Raw genomic sequence first — 27,967 nt, 5'->3', positions numbered from 1 at the left:
CCCTATACATTAGGCTGGTTACCCTAACAAAGAAGGAAATTAGATTGGTTTGACAATATTAATTCTTGAAAATCCATGTTGACTATTACTTATTGCTAAGGGTATGATTCTATCATGGATGTCATCGGTTCTGTGACTTTCTGGGACCTTTGTGACTTCCTCAGTGGTAGGGTGGAGCAGCTGTCAGCCTTGGGGCCACTGGAGCAGTGACCCCAGGGCAAAGCAGCAGGCTCTGTGAATTTTTGTTTATTGCCCACAACCTGTCCCTGACTTTTACTAAAAATACCTGTGACCAAATCTTAACTTTACTTATTGCCTTATTGTCCTCTAGGTTTGAGCAAATTGATTGTTTAATAACGTGTTCCAGTATCCTTCCAGGTATTGAAGTTAGTCTGGTCTATTTTTCCACACCAATTGCTCTTTATTTATTTTCTTGGTTCAATTAGGGTTTTCATTTGTGACTTAGTAATGTCTGCAGTTCTGAAGATTATTATTTACTTGTATTAATGTAGTACCTAGGAGCCCTAGTCATGGACCAGGACCCCATTGTGGTAGGTGCTTTACAAACATAGAACAAAAAAGATGGTCCCTGCTCGGAAGAGCTTACAATAAAAATAAGAGACAGCTGATGGATACAGACAGTATGAGGCAACAATGAGACAGTATGCATCATCATGATAGGCAGTGATCTCTGCATACGAACAGCCTAACAGTTGTCAAGTTTTCTGTAGACATCACAACAAAGAAGGGTTTTGAAAGAGACTAATGAGTTTTTCAGATGTTTATGGGGAGAAGCATGTTGTCTGTAATTGAGATGTGAGATGATGGGAGCCTAGACATAGTTTTCGCTGTATGGATGGAAAGGCAAGGCTGTTTCTCAGAGATGTTATGTGTGAAGAGTTGACAAGATTTAGACATTGCTTGGATGTGATAACCTTGAGAGAGGTCAGAGTTGAAGGTGGCGCCTAGGTTACAGACCTGAGTAACAGGCAGGATGGTGGTGTTGTCCACAATGATCGAGAAAGGATGTAGGAAGATATCTACTTAATTCAGGGAAGTGCAATGGCTTATGTTACACAGGTCAGACTAAGTGATCACAATGGTCACTTTTGGCCTTATAATTTATGAATGACTGTTTCTTTAGTTAATGTTATGGATTCTCAACAATCTGTCCTTCAAACTTCAACATTATCATGGAAAGCACTCACATACCAGAGTGATGCACAATTCTATAAAAACCTGGTGAGATAGTTTTAATTTCACAAACAGAAAATTTTTTACCTTTCAAAATTCACAGGTTTTAGTTATCTTTCTTGTATGTTGATCTGTCTCACATAGCTATACACTGAAGAATCAATGCCTTTCAAATTCTGACTTTTTGAAATATATCACGTTTGTAAATCTGCATAAAGACTATGTCTTTCAAACTCATTCTTAAAGGTGAATCTTTAAACCTTCATTGCTCCTTTCACCACATGTAGTAAGAAATACACTCTTTTAATCTTAGCTATTTTTAACAGAGTTTTGTTTGTGAATTTGCCAGCTTTTTGAATGAGCACCAGAAGTTTGAATAAGATTGGTATATACTACATTACCCACAGGAGGGGAATCCGTCTGCAACAGATCTTCTGAGGCTCATCAAAATGGGGGCTGTCCTCTTGCAAATTTTAGCAGGTCTATAGGAGTGGGGGTGTACTGCAGAAGAAGGATGGGATATGGGATTAATGGAGGGAAAGCGGAGGAAGATTGTATCAGCCTTGGAAACTGCAAGAGCTTTAAAAAAATTCTAAAAATTGTGAGTATTTAACATTTTAGCATGGATAAAAGACTCTTCTTTTTCTTGTCCCCTTCCATGCTCCTCTGTTCTCTGTAACCCTTTGTCACTGATATCCCTTTCCTCCATTTATCAGCACTCTTTAAGACTGTTTTGTAAAGGCTCTACATGCTCTTCCTCAAGTGCTTGCTTCTGCATACCATAAGGTATGCGGGGGATCACACCTGTCTGAACCCTGTGGCCATCTGGCTATGCTTCTTTAGACTGGAAGAGTGCCATAGGGTATTAGGCACCCCCACCTCTATCTAAGTACTCAGGAGTAGATCTTTAATATGTCTGGCTCCTGCATAGGTGTGGTGATGTTGGGGGGGAAGGAGTTGGGAGAAGAACAAACAGAATTCAGACCAATACTTTAACTTTAATTTCAATATGTTGAGTTAGTACCATGTTATACACACTATAAAGCATAAGAAAATAAACTTCTAGTATTATTATTAGTATAGGTTTCAGAGTAGCAGCCGTGTTAGTCTGTATCTGCAAAAAGAGAAGGAGTACTTGTGGCACCTTAGAGACTAACCTGTTTATTTCAGCATAAGCTTTCGTGAGCTACAGCTCACGAAAGCTTATTATTAGTATAGTAATTTTAACCTAGTATTGCCTGGTTAAAATTTAATATATTAAAAAAATGTAGATATACTTACCAGTGTTACTTATAACTTTGGGCATGTCTACACAGCAAAAGTTGTGCATGGGCTAGCCTACTTGAGCTAGCTTGAATCTAGCTAGCATGGGTAACAATGATAGTGAAGACAGCAAAGAGTGGGCTAGCGAGCTAATTATATACCCTGGGTCTGTGCCAGGCTTGAACTACGCACACTGAAGTCTGCATTGCTATTGTTACCCATGCTAGCTGGATTAAAACTGAAACAATATGAATAGTCTAATTTACTTTTACCATTTATGATATTAGTGTATTTTATATTAACTTTGTTAGACAATTAAAAATATAGTTAGCAATTTGATTTGTTCTTATTCCTTTTCTAATTATTTTTACTTTCTAGCTCTGATATTTGAATAGAATGAAATAATATTTTGGTTGCAAGCACTGCAGGTGAATGCTACTCCTTTAAAAATATTGTTTCCATTTAAATTTCTTTAAAAAAAAATCTGTTTCTCATGCAGAGCAGAAATTTAAGTTGCCAGGTTAACTTAGGTCCCAAATTTTGGTTGGAATAAACGATTTTTACAAAAATATTATATCTAAATTTGGGACCTAAGTTGACTTGGCAACTCAAATGTATTGTCTAGGAAGTGATGTGCATCTCTCAGGGTCTGACTTCTTTTAAATTTTACTTTTTTTTGTTTCACAGCTGGTGGCTCTTACTACATGATTTCAAGATCTTTAGGGCCAGAGTTTGGCGGAGCAGTGGGACTCTGTTTTTACTTGGGTACAACTTTTGCAGGAGCGATGTATATTCTTGGTACCATTGAAATTTTGTTGGTAAGTATTTTATCTTTTAAGATTGACTATATTCCAGCAGTTTTTGGAGCTAATAGAGCAGATATACTCAACCTAAAATGCATTCCAAGTCACCGTTATTTTTTAAAATGTTTTGTTGATATTTATCATTTGAGATGCTGACTTTCTTTCAAAGAATCTAGCGTGGAATGTGTTTAAGGAATAATTTATCATCTGAACAATAGGAGTATATCATCTTGTCACTTTGATTGATTGCTCCTTCAGCCCTTGTATAGATTGTGCCAATCACAACATGTCTTCCATTCTTCTCATATCCAGGCCTTCCTTCTCCATGTGCGGCCATGTCTTTTCATGATACAGTCTTCCCATCTCTTTGGAGGTCGGCCGAGTGGTTGTTTCAGTTCCAATGGGTACCACTCGGCGACAGCTGCAGTCCATTGATTGTCAGTGAGCCTTGCTATATCCCCGGCCCATCGCATTTTACTGTGCCTTCCCTCAACAATGATGTCCTGCACTCCACTCTGCTGTCTGATCACTTAACTGGGGACTCGGTCATGGATTGAAATTCCCAGAATTATTCCATCCATTGCCCTCTCCGTGACAGACAGTTGCTGCTCCTCTGTCTTCGTCAGCACCCATGTTTCACTGCCGTACAACATTGCTGGCAATATGGTTGAGTTGAAGAGGCTGCCGCGTGTTGCCTAGTTGATTTTTCCTTGGAGGACATCCTTGATAGAATTGAATGCGCACCAACCTGCTTTCTTTCTTCACAAGAGTTCACCTTCCTGATCATGGTGCATGTTAATTTCTTGGCCCACATAGACATATTGCTCAACTTCTTCTATTTGTTCTCCCTTGATTGTTATTTGGGCTTTTGGAAAGGTATCCGACTGCATACATTTAGTTTTGGAGTGGTTAATTTTAAGTCCAGCTTGGCTGCTTTTTGTGTTGAGTTCTCGCAACATTTTCTATAGTTTGATAATATTTTTGGCGATCAACATAATATTGTCTGCAAATCTGAGATGGTTTAACTGCTCTCCGTTGATGTTGATTCCACCCTTCCAATTCATCCACCTCATTATCGTTTCAAGGCAGGCTGTGAAGAGTTTAGGTGACACTGTATCTTCTTGTTTCACACCTTTCTTAACTGGGATGCGAGGGGGAGTGTCAAATAAGGTTATATAAAAGATCTTCTACACTTTCCACAGAAGGTGTGTATAAAAGATCTTCTACACTTTCCACAGTATGCATCCGATGAAGTGAGCTGTAGCTCACGAAAGCTTATGCTCAAATAAATTGGTTAGTCTCTAAGGTGCCACAAGTACTCCTTTTCTTTTTGCAAATAAGGTTATATCTGTAGTGAAGTCAGAATTTGCTTCCTTTAATAGTTTGATATAGTTTGTGTCGATGCCTTGCTCCATAAGAGTTTTTAACACTGCACTGATCTCTATGCTGTCAAAAACTTTTTCATAGTTGATGAAGGCAATACATAGGGGAATTTGTATTCCCTTGCGCAGTCCAATAGCTGGTTTAAAGTGAAACTATGGTCCATTTTGCTGAAGTTCCTTCGAAAGCCTGCCTGCCCTCTTGGCTGCTGTTCATCCAGACTCTGTGAGAGTCGGTTTGTTATTATTTTGGTGAACAGCTTGTAGACATGTGAGAGCAGGCATATTGGATGATAGTTCTTTAGATCGTTATGATCACCCTTCTTATACAGCAGAATGGTATTGGACTGCTTCCAACTAGATGGTATCTTCTACATTGCCAAGTAATGGCTGAACCTCTGATCAAGGGTTTCCCAGAGGTTTTGGCCTCTAGCTCTTATCATTTCAATTGTCAGTCCATCTTTACCTGGGGCTTTTCCTTCCTTCATTTGGTGAACTGTCTGTCAAACTTGGCTGACGAGGATTGGGAGTACATGCTCTTTGGTCTCTTGAAGTGTTGGTACTGGGACATTTATCTGAGATGTGAACAGTTTGGCATAGAAATGTTTGCAGACTACTTCCATCCCTGTTCTGTCAATTACTGATTTTCCGTCCCTGTTCTTCAGCGCTGTTATTGTTGACCTGCACAGTGTCAATTCCCTTTTGCATTTTTTGAGGCTTCTGCGACCTTCAGCTGTCTTTAAGAGCCTTTCATTTCGGTACTTCTCGAAGTCCTCCTTTAGTTTTCTTCTTATCAACTTGCAGAGGAGGGAGTACTCAATTTGTCACCATCATTTTGCTTCATATTCCTCCACTTCTCGAGCAAGTTCTGCGTTTCCTTGGCGATTCTTCCCTTCGTTCTTTTTGGTCTTTCTTTCTTGGCTAATTTCATGCATTGCCTCAACTTATCAGTGAAGTTTTTATAATCCTCATCGCAGTTATCTATAAGACTCCAGTTTTCCTTGGAAATGTTTGCTTTCAAGATTGCCTGATCGAATATTTTTAGTCACTGTCTCTGATTTGCCATCTGTAGTGCTTACATAAAAGAATAGAAAAAAATAATGTTAATAGTTCAGGTTGCTCTGCTCTACATTAATAACATTTTCTCCAAATTCTAAGAAAGTACACATTAAGTTGTTCCCCTTTTTCTAAAAAATCCAAAAAGAAAAGCATATGTTTAAAGGAGCTGTACTTTTAACATTTGTATATTCCTTGTATGTACATATGTACGTCAGTTAAGGCTATATGATAGTTTATGAAGCCATGGATGTTAACAATGTGTTGTGGAAAGAGGATAGTAATAGATAAGAGTTGATAAGTTCTATTTTGGTGTAGGTTATGAAACAGAAGTGTAGTTGTTAACTGTAGCTATTTATTTCTTAGCTTTTCAGTGTTTGAGGAAAATGTTATTAAAGTAGCACAAAGTAACATTAACTAACATTAAACAATTTTTTTTTCTGTGAAGTTCCCTAGTTTTTAAAAGAAATTGTGTAAATTGTCGATGAAAAATAAATAGTTAAAAATGGCAATAATATAGAGAATGTGGTGACTGCAGTGAGTGTTGGAGAAATGTTGACTTTAGATGAAATGTGGCCATTGGAACTTGACAAATCTGTTGTTGTGTAAAAGACATAGGAAACTACCTATCAAGGAAAGTAATCCTTAGTTAATGCAGTTTTTTAGAATGAACAATGCTAACTCAGTGTTGACAGAGTAAATAGGAACACTGGAATTTGACACATTTATTTCCTTGTATATACATAAGTGTCTTGCTAGCAAGCAATATCATCACACATCATTAATGCAGAAATTTCAAATTTGGCAACATTTACTACCATTATTAGACTATTAACAATATTTTCTGTTTATTAAAGTTTCACTTTAAGCTATGACTATTTTTATGTCAATGAATCATATACTCTAAACCAGTGGTTCTCAAAGCCGGTCCGCCGCTTGTTCAGGGAAAGCCCCTGGCGCGCTGGACCAGTTTGTTTACCTGCCGTGTTCGCAGGTTCGGCCGATCACGGCTCCCACTGGCCACGGTTCGCCGCTCCAGACCAATGGGGGCTGCAGGAAGGGCGGCCAGCACATCCCTTGGCCCAGGCCGCTTCCTGCAGCCCCCATTGGCCTGGAGCGGTGAACTGCAGCCAGTGGGAGCCGCGATCGGCCAAACCTGCGGATGCGGCAGGTAAACAAACCAGTCCGGCATGCCAGGGGCTTTCCCTGAACACGTAGCGGACTGGCTTTGAGAACCACTGCTCTAAACCCTAAAAAGAAAATGGCAATTGGTGAGTCCCTAGGGGTTCCTAACTTTTGTTCTCTTTAAAATTATACTGGTGTATTTGATAGTATTTTCATCAATTGTATCTTCTTTTTTTTTTCAAATGAAATTTTAACACATAATTACAAATTCCCAAATAAACATAAAATATTTTTAAAATCTATATGATTGTTACACACATGCACACACAAACTTTGTGTATGTAGTAGGCCTGTCAATTAATCGCAGTTAATGCATGCGATTAACTCAAAACAAATTAACACGTTATTTTCTTAACAAGTGTTAATCACACACCTCTGTAGACTGGACTCCGTGGCGGACAGGGAGGGAGGCATCAGCTGCGGCAATTTGGGATAGCTGATTAAACACCTTCCAGGGGTGAGAGAGGAGCCCAGCTCCCTGCCACCTGCTGGACAGGGCCAGGCTTAGGCATGAGTGAGGGGAGCCACTACCCAGGGCGCCTGTTTAGGGCGGGGTCCCCTCCTCCCGCTGCCATGCTCCACTGCTTCTCCCGCCACTCCCTCCCTCCCCCCCACCATGGAGCTGCCCCTAGCCAAGCTGCTCCAGACAGGGAGCCTGCATCCTGTCTGCTGTGCACAGCAAGGGCAGGGGGAGATGCAGGGGGGTTGATGTCAAGGTGTCCCTCTCCCCCTGCCTATGTACCTGGTCGCCACTGAGCCGGGGTTGGGGAACAGGGGGAGCCTGTCTGCTGCTGCTGCTGCTGGCTCAGGAGTGAGTGCTGCTACTGGAGACTGTTCAAGCTCCTGAGTGCTCTGCTTAAAGAGACGGACCCCCTCCCACAACATACACACGCATGCGCGCGCGCACACACACACACACACTGTTTCTCTCTTTCTCTCTTTTCCCCCAACACACATATACACACACATACACACACTCTTCTCCCCCCCCACACACATACTCTCCCTCCAACACAAACACACAAACATACACTGTCTCTCTCTCTATCATCCCCCAACACACACACATACACACTTTCTTCCCCAACACACACATACAGACACACACACATCTCTCTCTCTTCCCTCAACACACACACACACACACACACACACACTCTCTCTCTCCCCCAACACACACACAGTATTGAAAAATACTATTTATTTTTAGCTTTTTTACAATGCAAATATTTGTAGTAAAAAATAATGTGAAGTGAGCACTGTGCACTTTGTGTTCTCCATTGTAGCTGAAATCAATATAATTGAAAATGTAGAAAACATCCAAAATTATTTAAATAAATGGTATTGTTTATTGTTTAACAGCGTGATTAAAGCTGTGATTAATCACAACTATTTTTTTAGTTTTGCGATTAATCAAATTAACTTTTTAAATAATTTGACAGCCCTCGTATGTAGAAAGAAAGATATATAATCCATCACAAAAGTACTTAGAGACCATTAATTTTGCACAGTTAAGCATCCATAAATCAAGAAAATACAAAGATAACATTTCATTGGTAAGTGCATGCATTATTATATGGTCTTTAACTATGTGATCAGATACTCTTTATCAGATATTGTGAAATTATTTTTTTTTTGTAATACCTTAGATACAGGTGCAGCAGAGTTCCTACCTCTCTTCGTCCTGAATAAACTTCAGAAAACAATGCAAACTCCATACATTGTGCATTTCTATATCAAGTAACATATCTGGAAATAGGTTTTCTCCAACAATACAATAAAGAGTATGAAAATCAGATATATAATGGGACCCTGGTTTTACTTTAACTACAGTATGATATTTCTACCAAGTTACACTTTAAATTTCTCGGTGGAGTGATTTAAGCACCTGATTTAAATCACTTGATTTTTTTTTTTAACTCATTCATTTAGGTTGAGGTTTTGTAACACTAATTCAAAAAATTGTGCTATTGCAACTTCAGAATAAACTTTATAATTAACTAAATTATAATTACTATTTTTAAAATATTACTGCTAATAAGGTGTCATATTGAATTTTACAAAAAAGAAAAAAGGAAAATTAAGGCCCTGATCCTGCAATCTTAAGCAGGTATGTAACTTTCGTCACATGAGTAGTCCCATAATTTAACTGGAACTACTTAGTGTACACACAGTTAAGCACATGCATAAGTGTCTGCAGCATCTGGACCTAAAGTTGTATTTTTGTTAAAAAAATTTTTTCTTAGTGAAACCATTTGAACTAAATGATACCGGATGCACTGCATCTGAGGGTGCTAAAGGAGTTGGTGGATGTGATTGCAGAGCAATTGGCCATTATCTTTGAAAACTCATGGCGATCTGGGGAGGTCCTGGATGATTGGAAAAAGGCTAATGTAGTGCCCATCTTTAAAAAAGGGAAGAAGGAGGATCTGGGGAACTACAGGCCAGTCAGCCTCACCTCGGTCCCTGGAAAAATCATGGAGCAGGTCCTCAAGGAATCAATTCTGAAGCACTTAGAGGAGAGGAAAGTGGTCAGGAACAGTCAGCATGGATTCACCAAGGGCAAGTCATGCCTGACTAATCTAATTGCCTTCTATGACAAGATAACTGGCTCTGTGGATGAGGGGAAAGCGGTGGACGTGTTGTTCCTTGACTTTAGCAAAGCTTTTGACACGGTCTCCCACAGTATTCTTGCCAGCAAGTTAAAGAAGTATGGGCTGGATGAATGGACTATAAGGTAGATAGAAAGCTGGCTAGATCATCAAGTTCAACGGGTAGTGATCAATGGCTCCATGTCTAGTTGGAAGCCGGTATCAAGCAGAGTGCCCCAAGGGTCGGTCCTGGGCCCAGTTTTGTGCAATATCTTCATTAATGATCTGGAGGATGGCGTGGATTGCAGCCTCAGCAAGTTGGAAGATGACCCTAAACTGGGAGGAGTGGTAGATATGCTGGAGGGTAGGGATAGGATACAGAGGGCCCTAGACAAATTAGAGGACTGGGCTAAAAGAAATCTGATGAGGTTCAATAAGGACAAGTGCAGACTCCTGCACTTAGGACGGAAGAATCTCATGCACTGCTACAGACTAGGGACCGAGCTGCTAGGCAGCAGTTCTGTAAAAAGTACCTAGAGGTTACAGTGGACGAGAAGTTGGATATGAGTCAACAGTGTGCCCTTGTTGCCAAGAAGGCTAATGGCATTTTGGGATGTATAAGTAGGGGCATTGCCAGCAGATCGAGGGACGTGATCATTCCCCTCTATTTGACATTGGTGAGGCCTCATCTGGAGTACTGTGTCCAGTTTTGGGCCCCACATTACAAGAAGGATGTGGAAAAATTGGAAAGCGTCCAGCGGAGGGCAACAAAAATGATTAGGGGGCTGGAGCACATAACTTATGAGGAGAGGCTGAGGGAACTGGGATTAATTAGTCTGCGGAAGAGAAGACTGAGGGGGGATTTGATAGCTGCTTTCAACTACCTGAAAGGGGGTTCCAAAGAGGATGAATCTAGACTGTTCTCAGTGGTAGCTGATGACAGAATGAGGAGTAATGGTCTCAAGTTGCAGTGGGGGAGGTTTAGGTTGGATATTAGGAAAAACTTGTTCACTAGGAGGGTGGTGAAGCACTGGAATGGGTTACCTAGGGAGATGGTGGAATCTCCTTCCTTAGAGGTTTTTAAGGTCAGGCTTGACATCCCTGGCTGGGATGATTTAGTTGTGGATTGGTCCTGCTTTGAGCAGGGGGTTGGACTAGATGACCTCCTGAGGTCCCCTCCAACCCTGATATTCTATGATTCTATGATACTTCTGACTCTATCATCAGAAGAACAAGCCTTTGTGTTCTCATTAAACAGCTGTTGTATAGCAAAATACTTGTACTCTTACATGCTATAACCTTTACAGTTGGAATAAGAATTTCTACTGACATTGCTTAATTTCAAGCTGTTTTCTTCAGATATAGTCTTGCTACATAATATAAGAAATATTAAACACTGAAATATTAAAAATTGGTCACATTTTCAAATCAGGTTAATTGTAATGACCTGTAACTGAAAAAGAGTTTGTTTAACTTTTTAACTTTTAACTTTATCTCTTTGACCTAAGAGTAAATCAGCCAATTTTCAGTCTTAATTAATCTTTGTTGTGAAGCTATAGGGGGCTATAAGAAAGGTGTACTATGAAACCGTGGTTACAATTTCAACATTGAAGCTATGGCTATGACTCCATAATAAAAAACCTTCGGAAATAACTTTTTTCTTAATTGTATTGTCCTCCAGCAAATTGAGGAACTTATTTGTTTCTTCAAATTCAATGTCCTTTTTTCACTGTTTGTATATCTGTGCCTCTGATACAGGGATCAGCACTTGAAAGACTAAAGCTAGTATGTATACCAGATAAATTCTCTAACAAATGTAAGATCTGTAAACTCAAGAAAATGTAGTTATTGTAAAAGGTTGGGCACCTTTTGAAGAAAGTTTTAATATTTTATTTGTTTTCTTTTGTAGACATACATTTCTCCCAATGCTGCTATATTTAAAGCAGAAGATGCTGATGGAGAAACAGAGGCTATGTTAAACAACATGAGAGTTTACGGGACATGTATTATCACTCTGATGGCCATAGTAGTCTTTGTAGGAGTTAAATATGTCAACAAACTTGCACTGGTCTTCCTGTCTTGTGTGATTCTTTCCATCTTTGCCATTTATGCTGGCGTTATTAAAACTGCTTTTGACCCACCAGACTTTCCGTAAGTGAAATACTATTTTAAGTGCTAAAGTGTGTAAGGATAGATTATTACTGTAATGCCTTAAATATTTTGTACCAAATTCTAGAATATGAGTACAATAGATGCAACCTAAAACTCTTAAAAACATTTTGGTAGAAAAAATTGGTAATTGTGCACCTAAGTATCTATTCGGTTTCATAATTTACCCATTTGTGCACACAAATGTGTTTCTGTATCTACAGAAGTGGTAACTGATTTTTGGCATACACTCTCATTAGAATATTTAAAATTCTGAATATTTTTATGGTCTTCAATCTCACAGTGAGCAAGCATACCTTTTTTTTTTTTTTTTTTTACATAGTGCAAATATATTTATTCCATTTAATTGAAATAGATCCAAAAAAAGAAATAAATTGTGTTATAGTCCATTAATGAGAATTCATCAGTATATACTTTTTCTAATAAAAATGTTTCTAGTCTTTTCTTATTTGCTTTGGGGGGTTTTGTGGTGGTTTTTAAAATGTAGTTGTGTAACTATGTATGTCTTTCTCAAAGATTTTCCTCTTCAATTAAACTTGCCTTCCTCCTCCTCTTAATATTTATATCTCACTGGAGATTGGATTTCCAAAAGATATAATCTAAGAATTACTCTGGGAAAGTTCTATGCCCTGTGTTATACAGGAGGTCAGACTAGATAATCATAACAATAATATAGATAATCATAACAATCCCTTCTGGCAACAATCCCTTCCAATCCCTTGGAATCTGTGAATCTATGGTGAGCCTCAGGCCTGCTCTACAATAAAAATTTAGGTCAACCCAGCTACCTTCCTCAGGGGTGTAAAAAATCCATATCTCTGAGTGGCATATTTAAGCTGATCTACCCCTGGTGTGGACAGTGCTAGGTCGACAGAAGAATTCTTCTGTTCATCTAGCTACCGCCTCTCGTGGAGGTAGATTATCTACGCTGATGGGAGAACCTCTCCTGTTAGAATAGGTAGTGTTTACACTGAAGAGCTACAGCAGCACAGAGTTTCAAGTGCAGACAAGCCCACAGAAAGCTTCAGGGTGGGGTAAGTGAACCAAATTTGGAGTCTTTATTTATTTATTTATTTTTACCCAGACTTATGCCTGGTCTACACTAGAGGGAGGGATCGATCTAAGTTACACAACTTCAGCTACGTGAATAACGTAGCTGAAATCAACGTACTTAGATATACTCACCGTGGTGTCTTCACTGCGGTGAGTCGACTGCTGACGCTCCCCTCTCGACTCCACCTGTGCCTCTCGCTCCGGTGGAGTACCGGAGTTGATGGGAGAGCGCTCGGCGGTCGATATATCGTGTCTAGACTAGACGCGATAAATCGACCCCCGCTGGATCGATCACTGCCCGTCAATCCAGCGGGTAATGTAGACAGGCCCTTAAAGATCAAACCACTGGTGAGCTATGGGTCAAAATGGTCCCAGTCTGTCAAGTTTTACCCAGGGTAGTGCATGACACTCATTAAATCTTTTGGTGGACCCAAATTCAGAACAATATTTAAGAAAAAGTACATTTTTTTAAATGGTGCATGTGTCAATACAGACAAATAGTCAGATAGTTTCTAATCCCACCATTTTTTTTAGGCTTGATTCTGTAAGTTCTCTAAAATTCAAATGATTAATCGGATTGTTTTGAACTTTGCCTCATGGTCTGTAGGGTAGCATTAATGATCTAAATTTTAAGGGGTTCCTGAGTTAGTCCCCCACCCCCCCCAAAAAAAACCCCTCAGTTTCCTTCTGCCATTTTTACTATTAAAAGGAGAGATACTGAAGGCTGGAGGAATCACAGATCTCTTGATGGCTGTGAACTCACCCTGCCATTCACATATCTAAGGAGAAATTAATTGCAAGCCCCATCTAAGAAAGACAAAAGGAGTTTTGAGTGACTGGAGGTTGCTGCAGATTGCAAGTCATGGGTTTCAATTCTAGTTTGGAGGGAATGTAATCAAAGTCTTTTGGGTGGAAAATTAGACAACTGAATGCTTCCTGGGAGGGGAGGAAAAGGGAGGGGATGGAGGAATAGGATGAGAGGTGTTTGGTGGTGCAGCAAGGGGAGGGCGGTTATGGAACGGAGGATAAATAGGGATTAGTGGTTAGGGAAGGGAGAGAGGTTGAGGGCTCAGGTGAGGGAAGTGTGGAATCCTGCAGCTCAGCCAGTGCACCCCAAACCCCTGCACCCTCAGCTCTGCCAGAGCATCCCACCTCTGTACCTCAACCCCCTGTAATATCACCCCTACCTGCACCCTCACCTCTGCAAGTTCACCCCAACCCCCTGTGCTCCCAGCTCTGTTAGTGCACCCCAATCTGTTTGCACCCACACCTCTGCCAGGGCACCCCAACCACCCTGCACACCCAGCTCTGCTAGTGCACTGCAACCCAACCCACTGCAACCCCTGCTCTCCTAGTGCATCCCAAGCCCCTGCATTCCAACCTTCCTGCTCCTCCCAGTTTTGCCAGTGCACTGTAGCCCTTCATCCTAAGCTCCTTTAGGGGGCCTAAGTGTTTGAAGGGAAAAATTAGACATGTGAATGCTTCCTGGGAGGGGAAAGGTAATTAGGGGGCAGAGGAGAGGAAAAGGGAGGGGAGGAGAGAGAAGGGGGGTTTGGGGCTGCACTGAATCCCATCATCACACTGTGGGTGGACCCCGCAATACGGCAGTGAGTCTGAGCAGAGCTGCCCACAAAGGCAGCACCATCTGAGCTGGATCCAGCTCCAAAGTAGTCTGAGTGAGCACCAGTGCCCACTGCCTGGGGAGTGTGACTGCTGATGTGCTGGTGGGCTTCATTTTGCTGCTGACTGGAACAAGGAATAGATGGGCTGCCCGTGCTACCGACTGGACAGTGAAATCTTTATTAAAATGAGCTCAGCACTGTGATCATTGCTGTCCACTGTAAACTGTGGACCCACCCAAATTTCCACTCCTAGCTACATCACTGTTGTGTAGATGTGCAGTCTGGAATGTGACCCTGGGAGCCTTGCAGTGCCAATTAGAAACGCCACAACATACTATAACTCTCATCAGGCCTGACACACACATTGCACCAACTCACTGTTGTCATAATCTGTATCTAAAAGGTGTTGTGTAAGGTATCATATGTAAAATGATAACACACTGGTCATTAATATTGTGTGATGTATAAATAGTTATAGGTGTGTGCTGGAAATTCTTTTCTAAAATGTGTTTGAGAGGCATTGCTTAAGCCCACCTGTCCTAGACAAAGGAACATTGTTTCAAAGGTTTGACTGTGTCTCCAATGTAAATTAAGCAAGATGAGACCAAAGACAGTGAAAAACACATTTACAAATGAGGTAAACAAAGTCATCAGGGGAACAAGGGAGGGGTGATGACCCTTTAATAATCTTGATAGGGGTTGGAGACTGTGTATCCCCAGGAAATTTTCCTGCCTCTTGAAACAGGGTCAGTGAGTTTTGGGAAGATACAAGCAGAGGCAAAAAACCATTATGTTATGCATCACTAGATGGATACCAGGGCCATAGCTCTTGTATTCTGAGAAACTTGAATCTTTCAGCAAAGAGGGTTGAAGTCTTTGGGAAATATGTGAGAAACCTAGACAAAGATTGTAACTTGCTGAGGTTAAGTTTGTCATTGGAAAGCGTGTTTTGTTTTTTCACTTGTAAACATAACTGTGTCTTCTGTTCATACCAATTATCACTTAAATATATGATCTTTGTTAATAAACTTATTCTTGTTTCATTACAAGACCATCTTAGTGCTGTGCATTTGACTGAAGAATAAAATCCTCAATCCAATACCAGGTTGATGAATGTTCTGTCTCTTTGGAGACAGCAAACTTGATAACTTCTCTGAGGGTCCAGTAAGAGGGACTAGACATTGCAGAAAGATGTCTCTGGGAAATTCAGGAATTGGGATTCACTGATGGTTATCTCTAAGGCAAGGTTTGGACTGGCAGAGTCCTGAGGAGTTTGCTAACAAGACAGATAAGCTGGTGTGTCAGGGGCCTCACTCATAGCTTAGTAGCACAAGTTCACCCTTGCTGAGGCAGAGCGGTAACACACTGGCTCAGGGTTCTGGGTGTCCCAAGCAAAGAGTCACATGTAAGGATTACAGTGTGCATGCACCAATGAAGGGAAAAAATTAGAGGGTTTCTATATTGGCATTATATACTGTCCTGGGTAGTTTGAGGGAATGTGCCAATACCATTGTCCCTAGTGAACACCTGCACTGAATTTTCTCTTTTGAACCTGTACAGTAAAAAACTAATAACTCATGCTGCTTGCTACAAGTTGTATCTGTTATATTTTTTATATTATGGGGAGTGTACTGTGAACACAGCAGAACAGTCTTGGTCTTACCAAAATGTTTTTATATCGTGTGGGGAGGAGCTGCAGACAGAGGTATTTGTGTGTGTGGTTGGGAGGGGAGACAGGGAGAGGGGTTGCAGCTGCGGAGGGATTGGGCAATGGGGATGGATGATAGACAAGTCTTAGATTGGTAGTTTCAGAAAATCTGTATTTTACTAGCCCTTTTTTAGTGTGTTTAGGGGTGGGGTGGCAAGTGGCTACTTCCTGGTGTTGGGGCAGATCATTGTGGTGTTTTCAAAGACATGTAGTGCAGAGGTTTGATGGCTAAGGGAAAAGAAATATGTGCACGGCCAGGATTGCCGGTGTGTGGATTCTGGGTGATTCCTGGATCACAAGGTTGCAGAAGTTTGGGGGAGAACAAAGAGTATACCATGACATGGGCATTGCTGGCCACAGGCTGTTTTGGTTTGGTATGCAAATTGTGGGACATGATATGTACAACAGCCTAAATAACTACTAGCTACTACCAGCAGCACATCTTTTCCCAGTCAATAATGAGGAAATTCAATGGCAAAAAAGACAATAATGCAGAGTTAAGGCTGCTTGGTGATATGTTGTCCCCTTGCAGAACATGGAGTTGAGCATAATTCAAACTTCTGAAAAACAGGAAATGCAGAATTAAGGTTGCCCATGCAGGATCCAGTGTGCATTGTTTCAGTGTAGAATTGTGTATTCCACATAATTAGCAGGGCACAGGAGTTTTATTGGAAAGGATATATTCAGTAGCAAGCTGGGACATAAGAGCAGTCTTAAGCGTTTATTATCTGCATGCACTCCAGGTAAAGTGCCTGTGGTTGGTGTCAGCTATACTGAATGGTGGAGACAGTAGTGTCAGATCTGTGTGACAGTAGCTGTGATATGTGAAGATCTATGTTTTGTACCCTATTATGCATATGAGGAAAGGGAAGACATTCATGTGTACCTCCAGGATGCATCATTTCTATGCAGAATTCTATTGGTTACATCAATAGCAGGGCATAGGGCTTGCAAAGGATATTGTCAACAGTGAGGTGGAATACAAAAGGATTCTTATACTTTCATGATGGTTAAGTGAAAGTGTAGGTTGAGATGGTATCCTCTGAGTAAGTGTAAGGAGGCTGTAAAAGGCTTGTGAAGTGATCCTTAAATTGTATGTGTGTGATATTTTTTTCTGGGGAGTTGGCTAAGTGCTTGAGTGTGCACCAGCATTTGGAACCTCCTGAGTCTTAGACTGCCAAGGACCAGCGTGAGTATGTGTTATGTCAATATTAAGACATTTCTCAAAAAGGGTACAGAGAAGGTGGTAAGAGCAACTTTATCTCCCCCTTTTAATAGTGTTAGGTGGAATCCTTTTGGTGAAAGTGACTGGGCTGGAAAAGGAGGTGAAGATCTCATATATTCAGCAAAAGTCTGAGTTTTGCTCAATTCAGCTTTCTGCAAGGGGGCAACATACCACTGAGCAACTTTACAATTCTGCATTAACATAGTTTTTGCCATTGAATTAATAATGTTATAATGTGTATAATGTGTGATATGGTAAATGAAGAATTTGCTAGAGAATAGACTATAGATTAAGTTAAATGAGAACAAATTCACTACAGAGAACCAATTCTACCCTTATTTTATTTCTTTCACATCTAGTATTTGTCTTCTTGGAAACCGTACATTGTCAAGACACAACGTTGATATTTGTGCCAAATCTATTGAGGTAAACAATGAAACAGTGACAACGAAGCTGTGGAGTCTCTTCTGTGATAGTCCCTCGCTTAATGCCACATGTGATGAATACTTTAACCTAAATAACGTGACAGAAATTCAAGGGATTCCTGGAATTGCTAGTGGAGTTCTAATTGGTAAGTCTGAAAACAGAGCCAGAGATGGGACACTAGACAGGGAGGGATCTAAGTTACTACAGAGAATTGTTTCCCAGGTGTCTGGGTGCTGGTTTTGCCCAGATGGTCAAGGTCTAACTGATCACCATATTTAGTATAAGGAAGGAATTTTCCTCTGGGTCAGCTTGGCAGAGACCTTTGGGTTCTTTGCCTTCCTCTGCAGCATGGGACATGGGTCACTTGCAGGTTAAACTAGGGTGAATTTCTGTAACCGGAAATCTTTAAATCATGATTTGAGGACTTGAGTAATTCAGCGAGAGGTTGAGGTTATTGGTCTATTACAGGAGTGGGTGGGCGAGGTTCTATGGCCTGTAATGTGCAGGAGGTCAGACTAGGTGATCATGGTGGTCCCTTCTGGCCTTAAAGTCAATGTGCAATTAAACTTTTAAATTTTTTGTATGGTATTAGTGTAGGCCATAACAGTTCTAACGTGCAGGGCGTAAGATGTCTATCATTGTTTCTGTAACTCATGTATCTGTAGACTGCTCCCTCCTATCACTGTATTTCAGCACTGTTTGGTTCTTAGAAATACTTCATTTTATGGTACGTGGACACTTGTTTAAGGGTAACTATTGTATCAAATAACAAAAAAGTTAAAAATACCAATTAAAATGCAATGTAATTATAATAGCGTTTTTGTACACTTAGTGCTTTACACCTTCAATATGCTGTACATTCATTAATTCTCAAAACCCTACTATATGGTAGGGGTAATAGTTGGAAACAGTAAAATACAGAGTTTGTGACTTGTCCAAGGTCACATGGCAAGTCAATGGCAGAACTGGGATGAAAACTCAGGAGTTTCTAGCTTCCGGTCACACATTTAGTTCAATAGACTTCTGACAGAATGTCAGGAAGCTCCTGTTGTCTCATTCTGTTAGCAGTTGTGGGAACCCTGCAGGCTAATTTCTGCTGTTCTACTGGATCTTTAGACTCCATCTGTATGTAAGAGGGGTGACAGTAGGCTTCCAGCAGAGATTGTTTCTAGGTTCTGGAAAAGAGAAGTCCTGAAGGAAGGAACCTTTAAGAGCTGCCAAGCCAGGGGGAAAGCATGTGATTTGGGGTTCAGGTAGTGTTGTTTTTAAATTGGTTAATGAACAATTCCCAAGGAAGCATTAATTCTTGATTCTACAAGTACGTAATTTTTTTTGAAGTCGGTGGGGACTCCAGCAACTTACTACTTCTGTCAAAATTCAGTAAAAGATTTCAAGAAGGATCCAATATAAAGTGTATATGCACTTACAATGATCATTCTTCAATTCCAAACCCTTATATTCCATCACTCAGAACTTCCTTAAAATGTTTTCTTTGTGGCTGTAATTTTTCTTGTGAGAAATGTGTTAGGCTTTTTATTTGTGTTTTGTAGTACATCATATGAATATCTGCTAGTTTTCTGAATGCATATATTTAAAATTATATTTATTCCGGTAACATTTTACAATACGCTCAGAAAAGTTTAAAGCAGCTTTTATTTTGGTGCAGACTAATATAATTTCATTTTGAAATAAAAATTTTCTAATGGTTCAGGTTAGCATACTATGTCCATAAGGTTGTTTTCCTTAACTTCAAAAAAAAATTGTACTTTGGCTCTATGCCATGAGGCCTTCCATCATTATGTACTTTCTGCTGGGTAGCCACTCCCATATTACAAGCATCAGCTAATCTTTGGGTTTGGATGTCCATAAATCACAGATTGGTCATTTAGAAAGATATGTAGAGTTCAAAGGCTTTGCATTTTCCTTTTTGTGTAGAATAGGAAAACATATTTTTATACAGTAAATAAATGAAACTGTTCTCTAGATAGAGATAAAAATAGGGCTTCATGCTTTTCTCCTTTTTTTGAGGAAGAATATAGTAAAAACTCACAAATAGGAAAACATGCTTTCAGGTAATGAATACAAATCTAATCAAATTAAATAAAAAGCTTCAAAGTGTTAGTGACTGTAAAATAAAATATTTTTATTTCTTCAAGCAAATATTGCAAGAAACTGTTACATGAGTTAATCATATATACATAAAACATTGGTGTTCTACATCCATTGTGAAATGTATTCCAAAAATTGCTCCCTTCAAAGTTATCCAATAAAAATTATTTATAGATAGAGATAAAAATAAAAATGCAGAGAGAAGGAAAAAAGCAGTGCACCCCACTGATTGTATATTATGCATAGCCTTTGGTACTGATCATCCCCAAGTATTTTTCAAAGCAGCCAAATGTCTGCCCATGTGCAACAGCCACAAAAATTAGCTGACACTCATAGTACGGAGAGTGGCCACCTGTCAAAAAAAAAAAAAAAAGCTGATAGAAGATACCATAGGGTTACTATTGCCTTTTTCCTAGTGTTTTAAGAAATGTTCCCAAAATGCCAAGAGTTTTATACCCAGAGAGGTCACCCAATTCATAAGAGTAGATCTGTGTTTAAATTACAAGTAATGTTGTATGCTTAGTTGTTATATAAAAATAAATGAGATAAAAACTGTAGTATGTCTACACTACAGAAAGAGAGCTACTGTCCTGTAGCGTCGTATTGTTGATTCTTCCTGCATCAACGAAAGGGGGTTCTCTGTCAATGTAATCAATCCATCTCTTTGAGAACCAGTAGCTAGGTCGATGGAAGAATTCTTCTATCAACCTAGCTGTCTCTACAATGAAGGTTAGATCAACCTAATTACACCACATAAGACATGGAATTTTTCACAGCTGTGAGTGATGGAGCTAGGTTGATCTTATTTTTAGGTCACTTTTGTTTGGACAGCTCTCATTTATTAGGTGTTTGTACAGCTCTCACTTATTTCCTTACAGATAACCTGTGGAGTGCCTATACAGACAAAGGATCAATTGTTGAAAAAAAGGGTCAGCCATCAGTTACTGGAACAGAAGAGACAAAAGTTGGAGGACTCCCATATGTTTTTACAGACATTATGACCTACTTCACAATGCTAGTAGGGATTTATTTCCCATCTGTGACAGGTGAATACAGTGGTTTTGCATGAAGAGATATTGCTGTTGTTAATTGTCATTTTATTGTTGGCACTGCACTTCCCCAATTTTGGTTTATAAGTATTATGGCTAAGTTTCATTTAATTATAATGTCAGAGTACAGGGGAGGCACAGTCTACCTTGGTATTTCAGTGGGCTACAGTCTGAGGCAGAAACCATTTAGAGCAGCATTTCCTAATTTTTTGAAAGCTGAGTTCCCTTCAAGAAAATGAAACCAATTGTCTCTTCCCAGGGCTTCATGCATTGCTAAAGGCCTAAGCAAAATGAGTGCTAACTCAAAGATTGTGCATATCTTCATAATATAATTTTCTCTTTCTTGAAGTGAATGGGGCAGTTTACCCATCTGAGCTACTGTTCCAGGTTTTCTGCAAACTTAGGCTGACATCTTTTTATCAGGTTACATTTTCAAGGTTCTCTTTTCAACTGAAAGAAGGTGAAGACATCTAGAGGCTTACTGTCACAGAAGTGCAGCTAGTCTCACAACCATCCCCTTCCTGGTCTTGATAGATTTATATGGAGCTAGTTTGATTCATAGAATCATAGAATATCAGGGTTGGAAGGGACCTCAGGAGGTCATCTAGCGAAGTCCAACTTCCTGCTCAAAGCAGGACCAATCCACAACTAAATCATCCCAGCCAGGGCTTTGTCAAGCCTGACCTTAAAAACCTCTAAGGAAGGAGATTTCACCACCTCCCTAGGTAACCCATTCCAGTGCTTCACCATCCTCCTAGTGAAAAAGTTTTTCCTAATATCCAACCCAAACCTCCCCCACTGCAACTTGAGACCATTACTCCTCATTCTGTCATCTGCTACCACTGAGAACAGTCTAGATCCATCCTCTTTGGACCCCCCTTTCAGGTAGTTGAAAGCAGCTATCAAATCCCCCCTCATTCTTCTCTTCCGCAGACTAATTAATCCCAGTTCCCTCAGCCTCTCTTCATAAGTCATGTGCTCCAGCCCCCTAATCATTTTTGTTGCCCTCCGCTGGACGCTTTCCAATTTTTTCACATCGTTCTTGTAGTGTGGGACCCAAAACTGGACAGGCCTCACCAATGCCGAATAGATGGGAATGATCATGTCCCTCGATCTGCTGGCAGTGCTCCTACTTATACAGCCCAAAATGCCGTAAACCTCCTTGGCAACAAGGGTACACTGTTGACTCATATCCAGCTTCTCGTCCACTGTAACCCCTAAATCCTTTTCTACAGAACTGCTGCCTAGCCACTTGGTCCCTAGTCTGTAGCATGGGATTCTTCCGTCCTAAGTGCAGGAGTCTGCACTTGTCCTTATTGAACCTCATCAGATTTCTTTTAGCCCAAACCTCTAATTTGTCTAGGGCCCTCTGTATCCTATCCCTACCCTCCAGCGTATCTACCTCTCCTCCCAGTTTAGGGTCATCTTCCAACTTGCTGAGGGTGCAATCCACTCCATCATCCAGATCATTAATGAAGATATTGAACAAAACCGGCCCCAGGACCGACCCTTGGGGCACTAAGCTTGAAACCAGCTGCCAATTAGAAATGGAGCCATTGATCACCACCCGTTGAGCTCGACGATCTAGCCAGCTTTCTATCTACCTTATAGTCCATTCATCCAGCCCATACTTCTTTAACTTGCTGGCAAGAATACTGTGGGAGACCGTGTCAAAAGCTTTGCTAAAGTCAAGGAACACCACGTCCACCGATTTCCCCTCATCCACAGAACCAGTTATCTCGTCATAGAAGGCAATTAGATTAGTCAGGCATGACTTGCCCTTGGTGAATCCATGCTGACTGTTCCTGATCACTTTCCTCTCCTCTAAGTGCTTCAGAATTGATTCCTTGAGGACCTGCTCCATAATTTTTCCAGGGACTGAGGTGAGGCTGACAGGCCTATAGTTCCCCGGATCCTCCTTCTTCCCTTTTTTAAAGATGGGCACTACCTTGGCCTTTTTCCAATTATCCAGGACCTCCCCTGATCGGCATGAGTTTTCAGAGATAATGGCCAATGGCTCTGCAATCACATCAGCCAACTCCTCTAGCACTGTAGGATGGAGTGCAGCCGGCCCCATGGACTTGTGCTCTTCCAGCTTTTCTAAATAGTTCCGAACCACTTCTTTCTCCACAGAGGTCTGGTCACCTCCTCCCCATACTGTGCTGCCCAGTTCAGTAGTCAGGGAGCTGACCTTGTTTGTGAAGACAGAGGCAAAAAAAGCATTAAGTACATTAGCTTTTTCCACATCCTCTGTCACTAGGTTGCCTCCCTCATTCAGTAAGGGGCCCACACTTTCCTTGACCACCTTCTTGTTGCTAACATACCTGTAGAAACCCTTCTTGTTACTCTTAACATCCCTTGCTAGCTGCAACTCCAGGTGTGATTTTGCCTTCCTGATTTCACTCCTGCATGCCTGAGCAATAATTTTATACTCCTCCCTGGTCATTTGTCCAATCTTCCACTTCTTGGAAGCTTCTTTTTTGTGTTTAAGATCAGCAAGGATTTCACTGTTAAGCCAAGCTGGTCGCCTGCCATATTTACTATTTTTCTGTACATCAGGATGGTTTGTTCCTGCAACCTCAATAAGGATTCTTTAAAATACAGCCAGCTCTCCTGGACTCCTTTCCCCCTCATGTTATTCTCCCAGGGAATCCTGCCCATCAGTTCCCTGAGGGAGTCAGAGTCTGCTTTTCTGAAGCCCAGGGTCCGTATTCTGCTGCTCTCCTTTCTTCCTTGTGTCAGGATCCTGAACTTGACCATCTCATGGTCACTGCCTCCCAGGTTCCCATCCACTTTTGCTTCCCCTACTAATTCTTCCCTGTTTGTGAGCAGCAGGTCAAGAAGAGCTCTGCCCCTAGTTGAAACACCTTGAGGGGAATTGGGCAGGGTTTCCCCTGCCCCCATTCCTAACTCAGTCATTTGCATTTTGACGGATCACCTGACTGTTGTGAGCTTTCTTAGGTAGCAGAAGGGGATACTTCCTAAAATATTTCCCAGTAAAATATCAGAAAGAATGGTGTCTAACATTCCCACTGCTAGCATCCCCAAACTCTCTTGGGTCTTTACAGAGATTTCGGATAGAGGTGGGGAAAATGGTTTTACCCTTGGCATTTTATCCACATCTAGCTGCCTCCCAGGTTCTAGTGTGGTTTTATCTCATGTGGTTTGACTAGGATATGGGCAGTGTGCTGTGTTCCTCCATCCCTGGAATATCTGCCCAGTAACTTCCATCCCCACTGGGGATCTGGTGTTTCTGTACCCATAAGGTACAGCACGGTATATGTACTTGTCTTTTTGTTCTGTTTATACAGCACCTAGTCCAGTGGATCCTGGTCTGTGACTTAGAATTCCTAGGTTATGATAATACAAATAATAAATAATAATATGTACTGGTGCCTGAGGAGTGAAGTCAGCAGCATTTACGTTGTACACCCCAGTTGAACTGGCTGTGTAATTTCTCCCCCTCCAGAGGCTGAACAACAGAGTTAACTCTCTCTACTTTTGAAGTTCAAGCAGGGCCCCCCCTCCACCCCGCTCAATGTACAGACTGGGTAATTCCAGGGGAGATAAACCAGTGTATGACAGAGATGATGCCACTCCTCCCCACTCCTCTGAGATCCCTCTGGGATGGTATCCTGTTGCACTAGGTTCTCACCCCTGAACGGGTGATTCTGCTTGCCTCATCCCTCTTATGTTTCCTATCAGCCCAAGGCATCTGTCTGTGTATTCGTCAGCCAGTTTACTGTCTGTGAACACATCTCAGGGCTTTTAGTCTATTAACCAGGATTTTAGGGCATGTAGGTACAAGGTGTAAAACTCCTCAAGTCCCATTAGCTCATAGACCTTCTGAACAGTTTTCTTGCCCCAACCACTACTCCATTTTATTATGTAATCCCTAATTTGTGTTTCAACTTCAGAAGACTAGTTTGTATCACACTTTTTCTGAACCCCCTGAAATTTCGTTCTGTACAATTTGTGTGACAGTTCAAATTTCTCAAGCAAGGCAAGTTTAAACTGAACAAATGTTCTGTAGTCCGCATAATGGAATGCCAAATGTTTCCTCAGTTATATTAGTTTTTGGATTGTTGCTAAACATAAATATTGTATTTAAATTCTTTTTCATAAAGTAATCACTATTCATTGCTTTTATGGTATAAAATTTGGTTTTATTCTTCTTTTTAGGTATTATGGCAGGATCAAACAGATCTGGAGACCTTAGGGATGCTCAGAAATCTATTCCTACTGGAACAATTTTGGCTATTTCAACTACATCCTTTATCTGTATCCTTTGTGATGTGTTTTAATTATTTTCTTTCTTCCAGTGCACACTATTAAGGTGGAAATGTACATGCCTTAGGATTTTCCTTTGAAATTTCACTGGGAAGTCATTCAAGTTTGCTGAGTTTAAAACTTAGCAGGAGCAAAACAGAACCTAAACTGAAAGAAATTCTAAATGTTTTCTATTGATTTCCCAAATTCCAAATTAAAATTGATGCTATTGGGGTGTATAATGCAGGATCCTGAAACCACCCTGGTCTACCCAGTAAATTACCTTTATTTTGGCCTGATCAGTGTGGCCATTTGAAAATGTGATAGTGTATGAACTGCCAGGGAAAGAAACTAATGCTGTACAGCATTACAAAATTAGGAATCCCAGAGGCTTCTTTTATGAAATGCCAAATTTTGGATCACTTGATGTTACTTAAAATATGAGAAAATATTTATCCCTACGGTTGAGTGTGTACCCATAAATGATGTAATCTAATCTAATCTAATATATGAAGTTGGTTATTTTCAGCACTACATTGGGGTAAAGTATAGAATAAATACAGCACATCATAAAGAAATATTGGCAAAAGTCAGCTAATCCTTGATTAATCTTATTTTTGTGAGAAAGCTGGAAGAAGACAAAAAAAGTAATGTTCTGAAATTTTTTACAGATTCTTAGGTAATGTGGAGTTTGATTCTTCTCCAAATTATACTACAGTATAATCTGTTTTTATCTTCCTTCATTCTCAATAATAGATCTATCCTGCATTGTATTGTTTGGTGCATGTATAGAAGGTGTGATATTAAGAGATAAGTATGTATATTTAATTTCCATCTTTCTAAAGTGTACATGTTTTATGTATGCTCATAAATTTTGATTATTGGAATGAAAATATGTTTGAATAGGTTTTATTTTGGAAATTTAATTTAGATGGTGTACGTTTATGCGACAGTTAACTTTGCTAAATTTCCTAATTTCATACTATTTTTTTAATAAAAACAGACAAGTCAAAGTTGAAGAAGAAAAAATAATGAAAATATGCTAAGTACACACCTAGCCTTAATTATGCATGCTTATGTTTCTGAATACACTACCTGGAGATCCACCTGAAAATCACAAAGGTGTATTAGCTAATGCAGAACACAGAAGCTCACCTTTTGAGTAGCGCATGTTATTGGGACCATACTGCACCTGTGTTCTGTGCTGTGCATTGGCTGCCAGTTCCCGTCTTGCTGAAATTAGATTATAATTAGTACCTTTATAGACAGGTTTCAGAGTAGCAGCTGTGTTAGTCTGTATCCGCAAAAAGAAAAGGAGTACTTGTGGCACCTTAGAGACTAACAAATTTATTTGAGCATAAGCTTTCATGAGCTACAGCTCACTTCTCACGAAAGCTTATGCTCAAATAAATTTGTTAGTCTCTAAGGTGCCACAAGTCCTCCTTACCTTTATAGAGTTGTAACAGATTGCTTGGAGGGCCAGGTGGCCTAGTGTTTTGCATCTGACTTCCAGCCCTTTGTTTCCCTGGTCAAGGTGTGTCAGTCCTTCAGGCAGTGAGGGTAGGAGGAATCGGGCCCTCCCAATCCACTGACCCTGTGTGAGTTGACTCCTGAACAGGGGCACTCCAAGTAGGGAGTCTAAAGCCACTGTCCTGGGCTACTTTCTACCACTGTCCCTTCAGTTTGTGGAATGGCCTCTAGAGTTCAATTTACTGGGGTGGCTTGCCTCCCATGGCAGCCTCTCATGGATCTTGGGCAGCATCCTGCTGCAGTTCCTGGGCATGTAGCAGAGAATTTTCAGGGACTCAGTTGTATGTATGCACTGGCACCATGTGGTGTGCCTTTTTCTGAACATCCAGAGGTGACTTGTTTTCAAAGCTGTGTGCATATGTAGCTTCAAAATGAGGACTGACGAGTGTATCCAAGTGTCTGGGCATGCACAATTCAAAGATTTTTAAAATTGACTTCAACGCATAAGGCTTCTTGCTCTGTCTCTGCTGTTCCTGGCCCTTGCAGGCCTGAGAAGAAATAAGGTGGTCTTAGCTTTACCCTTTTTCTTTTCTCTGCCAACTGCTCTGGCAAGCCTGAAAATAAATGAAAAATAATAGGCTAGATACAATGCATTTTTACTAAATGAATTTTTACTAATAATCTTCAAACATTAAAAGTGATCTTCAAATTTTTTTAAAATAAGTTAATGCATACCACTTTTTAAAAAACTGGATGACATCTCACATTTCTTAAGACTCTCCTAAGCTCTCTCACCTTAATTGAACCCCCTCTGGACTCATGCATGGATCCATAGGCAAGACAGTACCAATTATCTCAAGAAATTATTGGAACTAGATTGGGCATCAGCTACTATGTTATGAAAGCACCTAGCTCCTAGTGCTGATTTCCTTTGCTCATTCTCCTGATAGACATCTTTCAAAAATTGCACAGACTCAGGCAGCATGTCAGGCTAAAGGCATATGTATTTAGTTGACTGGCTAATTCTAGTTGCCACCCCCACAAGTTATCTGTCTTTACTCCCTCTGCCTGTACCTCAGAGAAAACCATCATAACATTACCACTTTTTCCTTAGCACTCCCTCCCACCTCCCATCACAATAACCCTCTCCTATCTGCTATTTTTCTTTAACTGGAACAGCTAATCCAACAACTGTTAGTGGAGGACAGCTTGCAGGCTGCCTCCATGCTTGCACATGCCCAAGTGTCTTAAGCATATCTAAACAACGTTAAAAATAGGCTGTTCACATCTATAACCAGGTTATGACACTACCTCACCCACTGAATTTTCTCATACATCGTTTGATACCCATGCACTGTGTATGATCAACCATTTATTTTGAAAACAATATTCATAT

General features: G+C 40.5%; 1 protein-coding gene across 2 annotated transcripts in view; it reads left to right on the top strand.

Annotated features, from left to right (window-relative positions):
• Positions 1 to 27,967, top strand: part of SLC12A7 (solute carrier family 12 member 7) — a 310,242-nt gene that overhangs the window by 191,991 nt on the left and 90,284 nt on the right. For both annotated transcript variants that reach the window (XM_037893370.2, XM_043540293.1), the window contains exons 6-11: positions 3,145 to 3,275; positions 11,381 to 11,622; positions 17,608 to 17,819; positions 20,662 to 20,829; positions 25,015 to 25,113; positions 25,858 to 25,915. In XM_037893370.2, the coding sequence (XP_037749298.1) occupies positions 3,145 to 3,275; positions 11,381 to 11,622; positions 17,608 to 17,819; positions 20,662 to 20,829; positions 25,015 to 25,113; positions 25,858 to 25,915 (910 nt within the window). The remainder of the gene's footprint in view (positions 1 to 3,144; positions 3,276 to 11,380; positions 11,623 to 17,607; positions 17,820 to 20,661; positions 20,830 to 25,014; positions 25,114 to 25,857; positions 25,916 to 27,967) is intronic.

The sequence above is a fragment of the Chelonia mydas genome, chromosome 2 (genome assembly GCF_015237465.2).
Source record: "Chelonia mydas isolate rCheMyd1 chromosome 2, rCheMyd1.pri.v2, whole genome shotgun sequence".
In the NCBI taxonomy this organism is placed as follows: domain Eukaryota; kingdom Metazoa; phylum Chordata; order Testudines; family Cheloniidae; genus Chelonia; species Chelonia mydas.
Note: the sequence above shows the minus strand (reverse complement) of the source record. Positions and strands in the feature narration are given on the sequence as shown.